This window comes from Trachemys scripta, chromosome 1 (assembly GCF_013100865.1).
Source record: "Trachemys scripta elegans isolate TJP31775 chromosome 1, CAS_Tse_1.0, whole genome shotgun sequence".
NCBI classification, from domain to species: domain Eukaryota; kingdom Metazoa; phylum Chordata; order Testudines; family Emydidae; genus Trachemys; species Trachemys scripta.
In genome coordinates this window covers 284,186,733-284,200,961 of record NC_048298.1, presented here as the reverse complement: position 1 = coordinate 284,200,961, position 14,229 = coordinate 284,186,733, and the positions used below count along the sequence as shown (strand labels likewise).

At 43.7% G+C, this 14,229-nt stretch overlaps 1 protein-coding gene across 2 annotated transcripts in view; it reads right to left on the bottom strand.

Annotated features, from left to right (window-relative positions):
- Positions 1–7,588, bottom strand: part of WBP4 (WW domain binding protein 4) — a 38,707-nt gene extending 31,119 nt beyond the window's left edge. Inside the window, exon 1 of one of the 2 annotated variants that reach the window (XM_034758405.1) lies at positions 7,538–7,588. Coding sequence is in view for 1 of the 2 variants with exons in the window: in XM_034758404.1 (XP_034614295.1) it covers positions 7,243–7,244 (2 nt within the window). In the remaining variant the exon portion in view is untranslated. Of the gene's footprint in view, positions 1–7,242; positions 7,518–7,537 lie in introns of those variants that run through there. The other variant, XM_034758404.1, reaches the window with a different exon arrangement.
- Positions 7,589–14,229: the final 6,641 nt, after the last annotated feature.

The following is a 14,229-nucleotide window of genomic DNA, read 5'->3' as shown; positions in this document are numbered from 1 at the left end:
TGTATTCTTTGAAGTGAATGAGTATTAACAGCACTGTTAAAGGACTACACATTAAAAAACTTCAAGTAGTATATTATGTGGGACTCTCTATCTTCTAAAAAAGAAAATACATAAAAATCCAAAAAAGTGCTAAAGTCACCAAAAGTCAAGAAATGAAAGAGACGAGGTTCCTAAACTATTAACTCTGCTACATTACCCATATGTATATTCTATTCTTGTTTTCCTTAATAAATGCGTCATTTAGTAGGTTACCAGACATGACTCCATTCTGCCATTACATCCTGTAGGAGTCAAAGGGGCTCTGCACAGGCACTGGAGTCTGTGCTAGCAAATTTAAGGGTGGGACCGGGGCCTACAGCTGAAATCTTGGCTTCACTGAAGTCAAACACAAAATTCCTATTGACCTCAATGGAGCCAAGATTTCACCCATGTTGTTAAATGTATAACAAACATAAAGGATGTGGATGTGCAATGCTGCAGACTTTAATATTATTGCATTTCATGTGTGATTTTAACTGTGAAAACTATGACCCCAACCCTCCGAAGACGTATACACATGTTCAATTTTATGCACTGAGTAGTCCCACTAGGGGACTACTAAAAGGGGCAGATTCCCTGGTCACCAAGCTAATTTCATGCCGCTTAAAGGAAACTGAGATGGTCACCAGAGACTATCCCCCATGTAAGGAGAATCTCTAGAACCCTTCCCCCATTTGGAATACAGACGCTCCCCGACTTATGCAAGCGTTCCATTCCGGAACGCCTTGCGTAAATCAAATTTTGCGTAAATTGGGGACTGACAATTATGGAAACAAAAACAAAAACAAAAAAACCCCCACTTGTGGAACTTTTTCTGTAAGTGCGGGTTTGCGTAACCCGGGGAGCGTCTGTAACAGCAAGAAGGGGTATGTCAGAGTCCTGCAAGGGACAGGCCAGCGATGGTGAAGTGAGGCTCCACTGTGTCCAATATTCCATTGGCAAAAGGTTGCTTAAGCCTGGTCTACTGTGATTTTTTTAATTGATATACTACACTGATACATGCACTAGTATAGATGCAGTTATATTGATGAAGAGCACCTTTATACTGATATAACTGTGTCCACACTAGTGGGATCATGCCACTGTAAGTATACTGGTATAGTTAAAGCAGTACAAATTTCTAGTGTAGACTAGGCCTAAGGAACCTCATGTCAGTGGAGTAAGTTAAGGCTGGCCCCAACTTGCACGTGAGCCAGGCACCAGAACCAGGGAACTATGAGCAGCTCCCTCAGCATCATGCCTCTTCACTGTACCTGAGCTATGCTTGGTACAAGCCCATGGTGCATAAAGTTAAGCACATGCTTAGCGGTTTGTGGGATTGGGGCATAAATTTGTTAAGCATTGTGCACATTTACCAAGTGTTAAGTTGTTTACATGAAGGCAAGTTTATTCTCTTTTTAAAACATGCTACATTAAAAAATTATCATATATCAAAGATAATTGGATATATTATGTTAAAATAATACTTGAAACAGAAATGGTCAATACGGTAAGAGAAAGATGTAAATCAGGCATCTGTTCTGGCATAAGCTCCAACAGTTTTTTGATATAACAGATGGACTAGCATGACAAACATGTGCAGACTTAGCTTTCTCACTGCCTAACGAAAGTACGCATTGCTAAACAGCTGATAACACAGAATTTTCCAGGTCCCAAATCCTTTAAACCAGGGGTTCTCACCAAAAAAAATGTTGGTGGCCTCAGAGTGTGGCCACCAACTCTTACTGGTGGCTGCTCTGACAATTTTTCCTAAAATACTTAATTAACTTCAGGAAAATCAAATAAATATGCACATATCCATGTCCAAAGCATTGTAATTTATTTATGTAGGGTTTTTTGCAGACTCAATAGTAAAAATAACATACAGTTGTCTCTATTCCTTACTGGATCTAAACAGAATAAAAACACAAATAAGGTGCTTTGCACATTCTCATGTTCTTGTCTTTTTTCTTATTGTTTCTTTTGCCTTTTTTGCGGGGGAGGAGGGTTGCTTTTCTTTTTTTAAGACTTGTTAGCTAGTAGTCTGCTGTGGAAACTGAAAAGAACAAACATACAAATATCACTTTTCACAGCACACTTACTCAGTCCCAGCAAGCCCAGGGACAAATTAAGCCCTGTATGGGGAAGTGGTTACAGAGGCACCAGGGCGATGGGGCACTGGGGGAGGCAGCACGGGCCAGGGGTAATTGGGGAGGGTGAGCTCGGGGCCAGAGCCCGTCACCGCATAGCCAGGGAATGGAGCCCAAAGCCTTTTGCCCAGGGGATGGGGATGGAGCCCAAAGCCCCATGGGTGGAGCCTGCACCCACCACCCCAGGGCTGAAGCCCAACCCCACCTCACCTGGGAAGGTGGGGAACACACACCAGCTGTCTGCTCCTCCAGCTTTTCTGTCTCCAGACAGCCAGGACCCAATCACTGCTGGCAGCCCCAGGGGAGTGGCAGCTGCTTTGCCCCTTCCCCCAGCCTGAAACACTGAGAAACCTCAAACTCACAGAAGGGATAAGAGTGAGACCAAACCAGTGGAGGGTTTGTCTCAGAACTTTTGTTATTTTGCAGAGATCTGTAACTCTCTGTGTCTTTTAAGATTAAAGTGGCTGTGGTTAAGAAATTCCTTTGCTAAGCCTGTGTTCCTTACTTTCCTGTCACGTTGCCTCTGAAGAGGTGGAACTAGAAGCCCGAGTGACCCCAGCCAAGATGGAACTCTGTGTAAGTGACCAGGTAGAGGCAAGGGAGGTGAGGCACTGTTTTCAGGGTCTTTGGTGGTTGGACTGTAGATAAGATAGTTTGTGATCATGTAATTAAAAGCTGTATCATAATGCACACATAAAATGGCGAGTTAAAGTTGCACAAACAATCTTTATTCCAGCATTTCCTAACTTTTCAACACTTGACTTTGCAATCTGAATGTTCTTTTATCATTTTGCGGGGGATATAATTATTTATACAGTGTCAAATTACTGCTTTGCAATCCTGTTTAAAGACAAGTTTCTTGCCCCAAATGCCTGTACAATCTAAGGCTCCAATTCTTCAAAGATGTATGTATGTGTTTATATTTAAGCATGTGAGTAGTTCCATTGAACTGAACAGTTATTCTGAAATAGCTATGTGGATACTCTATTCCAGAAAAAAAGTCATTTTAATTGCATAATCAGTGTGCTTCCAAAATGAATTAATTACTGTGCAATGAAATCACTTTTATTCTGGAATAGAGCAGTCACATTGGGAGCTATTGCAGAATAAACTATTAGCTATATAGTTATTCCTATATATATAGCTATTCTGGTCAATTTCTCTGCATAGACGAGCCCTACGTGTTTGCAGGATTGGGAGGGTGTGGGAGAGGAAGCCTGTAGAGCAGGGACTGGCAACCTTTGGAAGCCCCGTGGGCAGAGTGCTGGGCTACCCAGAGCTGCTGCCTGATGGCCAATCTCCCTGGAGGGGCACATCTAGGACAGGCCATCCCAGTCCTGCAGGAAAGAGCCCTGGTGGAGTGTGACATATCTGTGCCCAGTAGTGGCATTGATGGAGCCTCTCACAGGGTACAGCAGAATGTAGGACTGGAGACAGGGCAGGGGGCGCAGGGCTCCAGGCCTAGAGTTTGGCACAGTGGGTGTAGGGAGCCATGGGCTACAGTGAGGCTTGCAATCCAGCCAAGACCCGATGGGACCACCCAACTACAAGGTTCGGGTTGGGTCAGGTATAGAAACAACTTGATGGGCTCAGATTTGGACTGGCTGTGATCTATTCAGGATTGGATTGGGCTTTAAAATTAGGATTGAACAGACCTCTAGAAGCCAGGAGGGAACAAGTTCTCCTAGTACTGTGAGCAGGGGTCCAGGTCAAAGGCCACAACTGCCCACCCCAGGGAAAGCTTTCACAGCATCTTCACTCAATAGCTGCTCCTCAAAATGGCAGAGGAAGCATAGTCTTGGGACTTGCAGGCAAGGACATGGGGCAAAAATCAAGCTCCGAGTCAATGGGAACATTTACATTGACTTCCAGGGGGTCAGGATTTCACCTATTGTGTACTAGTCTCACCTTGAAATCTCTCTCTCATTTCAATGTGTATCCTGAATTTTCAGCTGAGCTGACAATACAAGTTTACCTGCTCAGGATGCTAAAACTAGGAGGCACCAATCGAGCTTTATGAGATATTTATCCCAACTTGCCTAATTTCTTTAACAGAAATAATTCTAAATTCACAGTGCTATTTGACTAAAGATTACCCAGCCTTTTTCCTGGGAAAAGACATGAACATTGTATCACTGTTATCAAAAACCTGTAGACAGTGCTGCAACTGTATACCTCTTGATTTAAAAGAGAGGGGGGCTGATGGTAGAGCCTTTTCCGTAAACAACAGGTCAGGAACAAGCTCTCCCGTTCCCAACCCTGTCCAAAATGACCCTGGATCTATTGGCCTTCAGGCATGCTGCAAGATGCATCAATTTATGTGGGCTGTGGCAGAGGGTGGGATTTGATGAGGGTTATAACTGCATAGGAAAGGGGAGTTTTGTGTTTTGCTGCGGGCTGCCAGTGGATAAGATGCTATTTAATTTTATTTCTTAACTATAATTTGTTTCCATTCAACATTCCCCTCCTCCCCTTTTTATTACTGTATAATTCCAAAGAAATAAAATAACACAGGCACCTATCTTGCAGGACAATTTCCATAGGAGGATGTTTGTGCCCATATAATGGGTCTGGGCTGGTGCAGGGTCTATCTGTGTGGATTAGGGCCTTGGATTGTAAATTATTTTAAAAGTCAGTTTTTCTATTATGTAAAGCATTATAACATCTACAGCAGTACATAAGCTGAAATTCACAACTGAATCAGTGCAGTCATATCCTTGCACACACATGGAGCTCCACTGAACTCACTAAGTCTCTGTGGCGGCACAGGGATTCCACTGTGTAGACTGAGCTACAGGATCTAGCCTGCTTCTCAAACAAACAAAAAACAAAAACAGTGCACAATGTTGGGGAACTGTGCAATAACAATGCTAGCAATAATTACAGTTAGGGCTAGTCTACACTAAAGCTGTAAAGTTGACCTAAATTATGCTATTTCAGTTACGTTGAGTTATGTAATGGAAGTCAACATAACTTAGATGGTGTCAAGTATCAGAGGGGTAGCCGTGTTAGTCTGGCTCTGTAAAAAGCAACAAAGAGTCTTGTGGCACCTTACAGACTAACAGACGTATTGGAGCATAAGCTTTCATGGGTGAATACCCTCTTTGTTGCTTTTAACATAACTTAGGTTGACTTACAGCGGTGTCTACACTGTGCTGTGTCGAAGGGAAATGCTCTCCTGCATATTTACCTTACGCTTCTCGGGGAGCTGGAGTACAAATTTGATGGGAGACTACTCTGACATCAACTTAGCAGGTCTTCACCAGACCAGCTAAATTGACACCACTGCATCGACTGCAGCAGTGCCAATTTAGTCGCAAGTATAGACATGCCCTTAAGTACAGTTGTAGCTAGCATGGTTGATACTAATGTGGACAGGGCCAAGGTTACAACCTACACCATCTAATACTCATTTCCTGCAATACCCTATTGAATTAAGTTTAAGTATCTTTGGAGTCCATTATATTAAATGCAAAGATTATGTATTATTGTGGGCCTGTGTGATCAAAGGACTGAACTATGTGGATTGGCTGAACTGCATGTGAACCTAACCTTTTGAAGCTATGCCCTGAGGAAAAAAACCACTGTATCCTGATTACCCATTCATCAAGACTGGAGATGAAAGGCCCAAACTGTATAAAGACATAGGCTGATTTACCCAGTCTGTGCGTGCGAAGGACTGACTCCTACCTGAGCACTTGTGTAGCTGGGGTAGAGTGATTTTGGTAAGCTTATTAGCATGCACGTAGGTTCTTTTATTGTTTATGTTTTCTCTGTAATGCTATCACTTTAAGAATAAATGAGCTTGCTTAGAATGAGATGTGTGGTAACTTATAACTAGGCAATTAAACTTTTAATAGCCTCGGGAGGTGGGGGGAGAGAGAGAAAGGACAGAATCTGTGCTTGTTTAGCCATTCAGGTTTGCTGGGAATAACACAGTATTAGCAGGGAACCATGCAGCCTGTAAAAACTCCAATTTCAAGGAAGAGAGAGATGCAGGTTTCTGCCTGAGTGCGGGGATGACAGAGGAGCTGGAAGCCAAGTATGGCTTTGCTTGTTGGACCATGGAGCAGGACTACAGGTACAGTTGCTCTGAACTGTGGCAACCTCATCATACAAATAAAAGGGAAGGAAAAAAACTCTAAACCAAGTACTGGTCTGTTTCAGGTTGTGTGAACAATTAATTTGTGAAATCCTAACAGGTGGTGGAAACCATACAAAAGCACTATTATTGCTAAGTGAAGTAAATAGCACTGTATTTAAGTATATTTAGCAAATAATGCAAATTGCACAAACATAAAGGAAGGAGATTAAAGGGACGCTAGAACAAATATTATTCACTTGACTCACACTATTTAAACTCATTATTAAGTCGATTAAAGCCAAAACTTAAATATTGTAAGAAAAAAATGTAACAGCTAAAATTAAATATTGCTGTTTCCAATCATGTAAAAGAGTATTAAATCTATGTATCTATACTGATTTCTTCAACACCAACTGTATCTAGAGCCACAGGCACTCAAGGAGTCCTGTTTTAGGGAATGAAATGTAAACGCTCTTCTGCAGTGTTTACCACCCAACGACTGCAGCACAAGAAAGTGAAGTTCACAAGAAACAAAAAGTGAAGCTGCCCAGGTTGCTTTCCACAGTCTAAGACAAGAGTCACAGAAACAAAACAAACAGCACCAAGTGTGGGAGACGTGAATCAGATTTGTCAAATCCTCGCTGTTAATCACCTTGGGTGTTATTAGTGGCACAGATGAGGGATTTACTTTGAGGCATAGATGGGTTTAAGCAGACAGGGTCCTCTGCTGCCCTGGGCTAGGGAGAGGGGTGCACTGTGGAGGGGGAGGGGAGGTCCCCAGCGGGGCAAGTGCACTGCCGGGAAACCCGCAGCAGAGTGTATGCTGGGGCTGGCAGCCCCCTGCCCTGCACTAGGGGGGAGCTGGCTGCGGGGTGTGCCTGGGGAGGAGGATCCGTTCCACTCAGTGCACACGGCGGGGGAGAGGCTCCCTGCTCCCCCGCACACACACACAGGGGCAGGGGGTTGGGATGGCCCCTCACAGACACTCACATCGCCGCCGCTCTGCTCCGGGTGCCGCCGCCGCTCCCAGCCCCGCGCGCCGGGCCCTTTCGAACGCCCCGAGCTGCTACACTCAGCGGAGGCAGTCTGGCCCGTCACAGGGTCTGGAGCTACGGGCGCCGAGAAGGCTCAAGCCGCGCTCCCCGCCCCCCCCCGCGAGAGTCAGTCATCAGCGCTCCGCGGGGAGCCGCTGAGCAAGGGAGCCACGGCGACTCGGTGAGTGACTCGCACGCGCTACAGGTGGCTCCTAACGCCCCTTCCCCTCGTGCCAACACTCGCTGCGCACCTGGGGGGAGGCGGGAGGCGCGGGGCAGCCTCGTCGGAACTTCAGCGCCGGGGGGAGGGCGGTGGGGCCGGGAGCTGCGCTCGTCCCGTGGCTCGGGGGGTCCCGCTGCGGGGCTGGGAACCCCCCCGGGGCTCGGCGGGCGGGGCGAATGACACCAGGGACATGGACGGGAGCGCCTGGCTCCGGCTAGTCCCGGCTGTACGTGAGGCGCCCGCAGCCCGGCCGGGGCGCGGCGCAGCGACCCACGCGGCTGCGCCAACTTTCCGTGGAGTTTGAGCCTCGTGAGTTCGGTAACTGTTCCTGCTCGTCTCTCCCCCCGGTGCCCTCTCATCGGCCCCCTCAACCCGGCCGCCCCAGCTCTCCTCTTCACCCGGCTGCCCCTGATCCCCGGCTCCCCCTTGCTCCCTGTCACCAGACCCCGCTGTGTGCTCCCCCACATCCCTCACCAGAAATCCCCCTTGCTTCCCCCTCTCAGCACATCCCCCCGCTTCCCCTCTCACCGGCTCCCTTGTTCCCCTGGCTCCCCCCACGCTCCCACTCAGCAAACCTCCCTCCCTGTATTGCCCCTCACAGTGGTCCGGGCTTCCCCTCACCAGATCCTACCCTCAGGCTCCCCCTCTTCACCAGACCTCCCCACTCCACACTTTCCTTCCTCAGAACCTAAGCTCCCCCCATCACCAGACCCAAACCCCTCGGCTCCCCCACGCCCCTGCTCACCAGACCCTCTGTGCCCCCCTGGGGCTCTGCCCTCCCCTCACCTGATCCTCTGTGCCCCTTCCCCTGATCCTCTGTGCCCTCCCAGTGTGCTCTCCACCCCGTCACCTGATCCTCTGTGTCCCCCTGGGGTGCTCTTCCCACCATCCTCTTTCCTCTGTGCCCCCCCCAGGCTCTCCCCTCTGCCAACCCTCTGTGCCCCCCCCCGCACTCTTCCCCCCTCTCACCTGACCCTCTGTGCCTCCCCAGGGTGCTCTCCACTCCCCCTCCCCTCACCTGACCCTCTGCGCCTCCCCTGGGGTGCTCTCCCCCCGATACGAGATCCTCTCCCACCATGTCGCCCCTCACCAGGACTCCTTTCCCTAACCCCCCATGGCAGTTGTCCTGGTTCAGGTTGGCTTTCTGGACTGGCATTTTCAGTGTTAGAGGGACTGGGGGAGTTTCAGGTGGCTGCTTCGCCTGTGTAGTGTGTGCAGCGCTGTAGAGTTACATACACTCGCACCTGTGCACTCAGCACTATTTGATCTTGTCCTGTAATGAAGGGCTCCAGGCTGGGCTCAGAGAAATAGAAGGTGTGCTTGCGCCATGTGTTTGCCAGACAGTGTGTGTGTGTTTGTACTCACTGCAGCGACAGCAGGCTGTTGCTGCCTCTTTCTAAATACATCTACATGTCAGCCCCAGATTGGCTGTTTCTGCATCTGGACCTGATGATGTTTATCACTTAATAACTATGACTCTTAGGCATTGAGTTGGCTGGGAATCATCTTAAACATGGCGCAGATAATCATCTTTATTTGTATATTGGAGAAGTAGATCAGAGTAAGTTTAAAGGTCTTAACACTCCCCTCCTTGTGGCCCCCATGCTATTAGAGCTTGGTCCCCCCACTCCCAGGTTATTGGTTTTCTTTCTTTCTTGGTTTATGAACAAGTATATACGGTACATAAAAGTTCAGAACAATTACACAAAATTATAAGTTTCAGAGTAGCAGCCGTGTTAGTCTGTATCCGCAAAAAGAACAGGAGTACTTGTGGCACCTTAGAGACTAACAAATTTATTAGAGCATAAGCTTTCGTGGACTACAGCCCACTTCTTTGGATGCATATGCACAAGTTCTCCTGTTCTTTTTACAAAATTATAACTGAAATATACAGATATAGCCAACTATCAAGTCCAACTTTCTTACACAATTATTTTTATGAAAATGATGTAACTCTTTCAAATAATATAGTAACCATAGCTAATCCAAGAAAGATTATAAGATTTGTGGTCTAATAACCATGTCTTTGAACCAGTAATAAAATTCAATTTATAAACTTACAAAGTTATGAATTTAGGTCTTGATTTAGGAAAGCAACCTGAAATAGGAAAGCACTTTGATGCACTCGGGGCCTGAGTGACAACAAGGAACAAGATTATCCCCCAAAAAACAAAAATGAACACACAGCCAACTCAAATTTCTTTTTATTAAAAAAGCAGGTGGGATGGGAACAATGATTAAAGGGTTTGTATAGGGGGCAGACAGAGAGGGGGGGCAAGGTTGTGGCAAGGATCACAGACCTGGCAAAAAATTAAAAAATTGAGCTGGGTAGCTGAAGGGAATACTTGAAGCACTCTTACCAAAGCTGCTCCCAGATTATGATAGGCACCCCACTTTTTTCAGACCACTTTAAGCACCCGGATGGGGAGGAGGGGGAACGGATGGACAGTAGACACCATTTTCGAGCAAAAAGATGACTGATTCAGTATGTTCTTTTCTGTTTTACTATTTTTCTACTCTTTTTACATTTTCTTTATGTGCTCTAAAATACTAATTTCTTTGAAATTACAGGTATTTCCCATTTAGGTAATAAAAGAAGGAGTTCTATGTATTTTGTTAAAAATACGCATAATTAAACATCTTTATTGTACACTAAATTAAAGTTAATGAATGTTTTCAGAAGTTAATGAATGCTAAATATTTTCCCGAAAGGAGGGCATTCAGGAAGTCAGACTCTGAAATCTCCCACTCCCTTATCTACCAATGTTTCATATCAACCTACATTGTTGCTGGTACCGTTCAGTACTGTGTGCCTCTCCCTATGTTACCTTTCATTCTTGTTTCTACAGGCTTTTGTAGATCAAGTATTTCTTCTCATGAAAGGTAATGAGCTTCTCCCATTGTTATTTTGAAGCAGTATGAATGTTTTCTGTATAATCCCTGGTGAATTTCATATGGTATGTTGTTTGATCATCTCTCTTCTCTTGCCCCTGCCCTCATTAAAAACCCTAGCAAGAATGGTATGGTGCTGGATCTTTAAAACCCTAAAAATATTTGGATTCCACAATACTATCTAGCATAGTCCACTCGTCTACATAGGTCACCTTCCAAAAATCTTTCAAAAGAATCTGACCCCAAATATTTAATTCCAATGGAGACTCATGATATCTGAAAATAGGTAGCCAAAACAGAGGCACAGAAGCATGTTAAGAACCTTGTTTACAGAGCAGCAAATAGAGATCCTACTACATCTGTTTCAAAACAGGGAAGGCAAATCCTTTCCTGCTTATTTTGAGGAGGTTCCACTGTTTGAATTCCTGTGGTAAAATAAGAGGACCAATGTACACGGAAGAATATTGAGTACTTCAGTCACAACCTATATGAAAAAACGTAAGTGAGACTTGTTAGAGCAATGATTAAAGGTCTTGAGAACATGACCTATGAAGGAAGGCTGAAAGAATTGGGTTTGTTTAGTTTGGAAAAGAGAAGACTGAGAGGGGACATGATAGCAGTTTTCAGGTATTTAAAAGGGTGTTATAAGGAGGAGGGAGGAAACTTGTTCACCTTAGCCTCTAAGGATAGAACAAGAAGCAATGGGTTTAAACTGCAGCAAGGGAGGTCTAGGTTGGACATTAGGAAAAAGTTCCTAACTGTCAGGGTGGTTAAACACTGGAATAAATTGCCTAGGGAGGTTGTGGAATCTCCATCTCTGGAGATATTTAAGAGTAGGTTAGATAAATGTCTATCAGGGATGGTCTAGACAGTATTTGGTCCTGCCATGCGGGCAGGGGACTGGACTCGATGACCTCTCGAGGTCCCTTCCAGTCCTAGAATCTATGAATCTATGAATCCAAGCGTTTGGATAAGGGGGGTAATCACAACTGACAGCTTTTGCTATAGTCATCTAGGGGAGGAGGAGGAAGTCCAATGAAAAGTCTGAAATGAATCATTAAATACAGAGGCCGTTATTGTTTGTTAACAAAAAAAAATACGTGGGTTGTAAATGGAACAAAAATGTTATCTTAAATTCACAACAAAAATAGAAAACAAATATAGCAACAAACTTTTTTACCCTTAGGCTTCCTAAAGAACATACTAAAAAAAGAAAGTAATTTTGCTTTTTTCTGAAGGAGGCTGTGTGGTCAGAATGTCATAGCTAACTGCAGTAGTTCTACATCTGTCAGCGTTTCCATTATAAGCCCCCATTTTTTGTGTAGTTTACAACTTAGTTATCAAATGTACACTGGGTTGAAACTTGGTCTACATACTCTCCTTTGGAAATAGTTATTAAAATAAACGGTGAAATGAATCTGCTAAGATGACTCAATGAGAATTTGGTGGGAAAAGCATACTGGTTTTATTATACTTTCTTTGTATTGCTCTAAACTTAAAACTTGTATTTAGAAAGGAATATTGCTGGCTATTGGACCAACATTTCTTTTAATATTTTCCTTAAAATGAAATAGTGAAAGGACTAATGTCTAAAAATTTCTCCTTTATATGTAAAATAATTGGTCTTCATAACTTTTTTTATTATGCATTCAGCTTTAGAGATCCCAAATTGGATTCCACCATAACCTCTCTGAAGAAGCTGTTACAGTATTGCTATGAATTAGTATTAAGAAACTTGGCTAAATCATTGTATGTCCAGTGAAACGATGCGAAGTCCTACAGAGCTATAGACCTCCTGCAGAGTGTTAAGTGCGAGCAGCACGTTAAAATCCATAATAGCTAAAACCAGAAGCCAATGTGAAGATATTAAAACTGGGAGCAAGCTAAGTGATTTATGTGCAGAAGCCCAGTGGGATGGTTTTACTGTTCCTTTTAACTGCTGTTTTTTGTTTCCAGACATGTAACAGGCATAATATTTTTGATGCTTAATTTTGTGTGTGTATGTATGTATGTATGTATGGCTCAGTGAAACATGACTGCCACCCAGCGGACAAATTTGAATACTATACAAAAATTTCTTTTTATTTACATTGAAACATTAATGCAGTCTAATAGCAATTTAATTTGTTTTTTTCAGTCAATTTACAGAATTTTTAACATGCAAAGTAAGTCAATTCAGAACTTTTTTTATTTAATTATAAGAAGTTTTAGTTTACACTATTTAGTTCACAGTATTTAATTTACTAGTGAGGAAAACATTAAAGTGGACCCTCTGAAATAAATAAAAGCAGTGGTTTACATGTTCCTAATCTGTCTCAAAATGCCTTCACAATTGCTAAGAACTAATTTATAGAGGAGCTGCAGAAAACTGCTTCCAAAGTTGTGAGCTCTAGAAACCCACACCTTCCAAGCTCATAAACCATTCATAAATTATATTGGCATGGTTGACTCACCCTATATTGTGTGCCTCAGAAACCTATTAATCCTGCAATGAAGTGCGTGCCTAAAACAATTGTGCCATAGAGCCAGCATGGACTAAGTACCACAACAGCTGGCAGAGCTGCTTCAGAAGTCTGTCTAATGGTCTTTGGCATACGTTTTTTCCACATTTGGGCCAAGATTTTTTTTTTTTTTAAGTTATGCATCATTCTAAAGTGAACTGGTTTTTCAAAAATGCTGAGTACTCAAAAGATCCTATAGATGTCAGAGGGAGATGTTGGATGTTAAGCACTTCTGAAAATCTGGCTGCTTATTTAGAATCCTAAATATGAACACAGGAGTCTAACTTTAGGCAGCCATTTTAAAAAAATATCTTTGTTGAGGTCTTTTTATTTTGTATCAGGTAGGTAAATCAGACTGTAGTTTAGCAGGGACTGTATTGGTATCTTATCAGCAGCCTTGGGGCTGCACCTAAATTGCATAACCTGGAACAGACTTCCAGATGGCTGTCTGCTCAGATCAAATTGAAGCATTGGGCACAAAGACTTGTAGTCTCCTTGAGAATGCTTCTATATTAAAGGTGAAAGTTTCATTTGGCTTGGGAGCTGCACTTGAGTCATAGATATTTATGAAATCATGTTTATACTTCCATATTTTCTTCATTTTTTTACTGGAACACAAATCTATTTCTACACCATAGGTAAGCAAAAAATTTTTAAGGAAGGACACTCCATCCTTAATCCATTCTTTTGTGCCTGTTGTATAAATGGTAAGTGATATATATGCACTGATCTGATGCCTGTGATATCTCGCACCGTTTCTCCAGTGAACTGCTTTACCTTTGGACTTCTTGGTTCACACTTTGAATACGAGTTTTTAACGTGGATTTTTAAATAAGTGGTATTTCAGTAGACAGCGAAGTTACCAGTTGCTTTCCCATTTCCCCCCTCATTTAGATAGCACTGGAGAAGTCATATTAGGGTGATAAACAAGATAGATCTTTATAATGAAACAGACTATCTCTAAACTGGGAATGCTTTATCAGTATGGGAATGCAGTATGCTGTACTGGCAAAGTTCCCCTAGTATGGACATAGCTAAACTGGCAAAGATGCTTCGTTCCAGTACAATAAAATCACCAGCTATGAACAAAACAAACTGCATCTGTAAAAGCACAGTTTTGCTGTTATAACTGTATCTGCATTAGGGGGTACCAGATAGGGATCCCACCTCCTAATACCCTTGACCAATATAGCCATGCTGGCAGAAGTTCATCTCTGATTCTGCAAACGTGCATATGAACACTTCCATTGAAAGCATCTAAGTAGTCTCACTGTTCAGTATTTGCAGGATTTGGGGCTTCACTCATGTGAGCAGCCCTGTCAACACT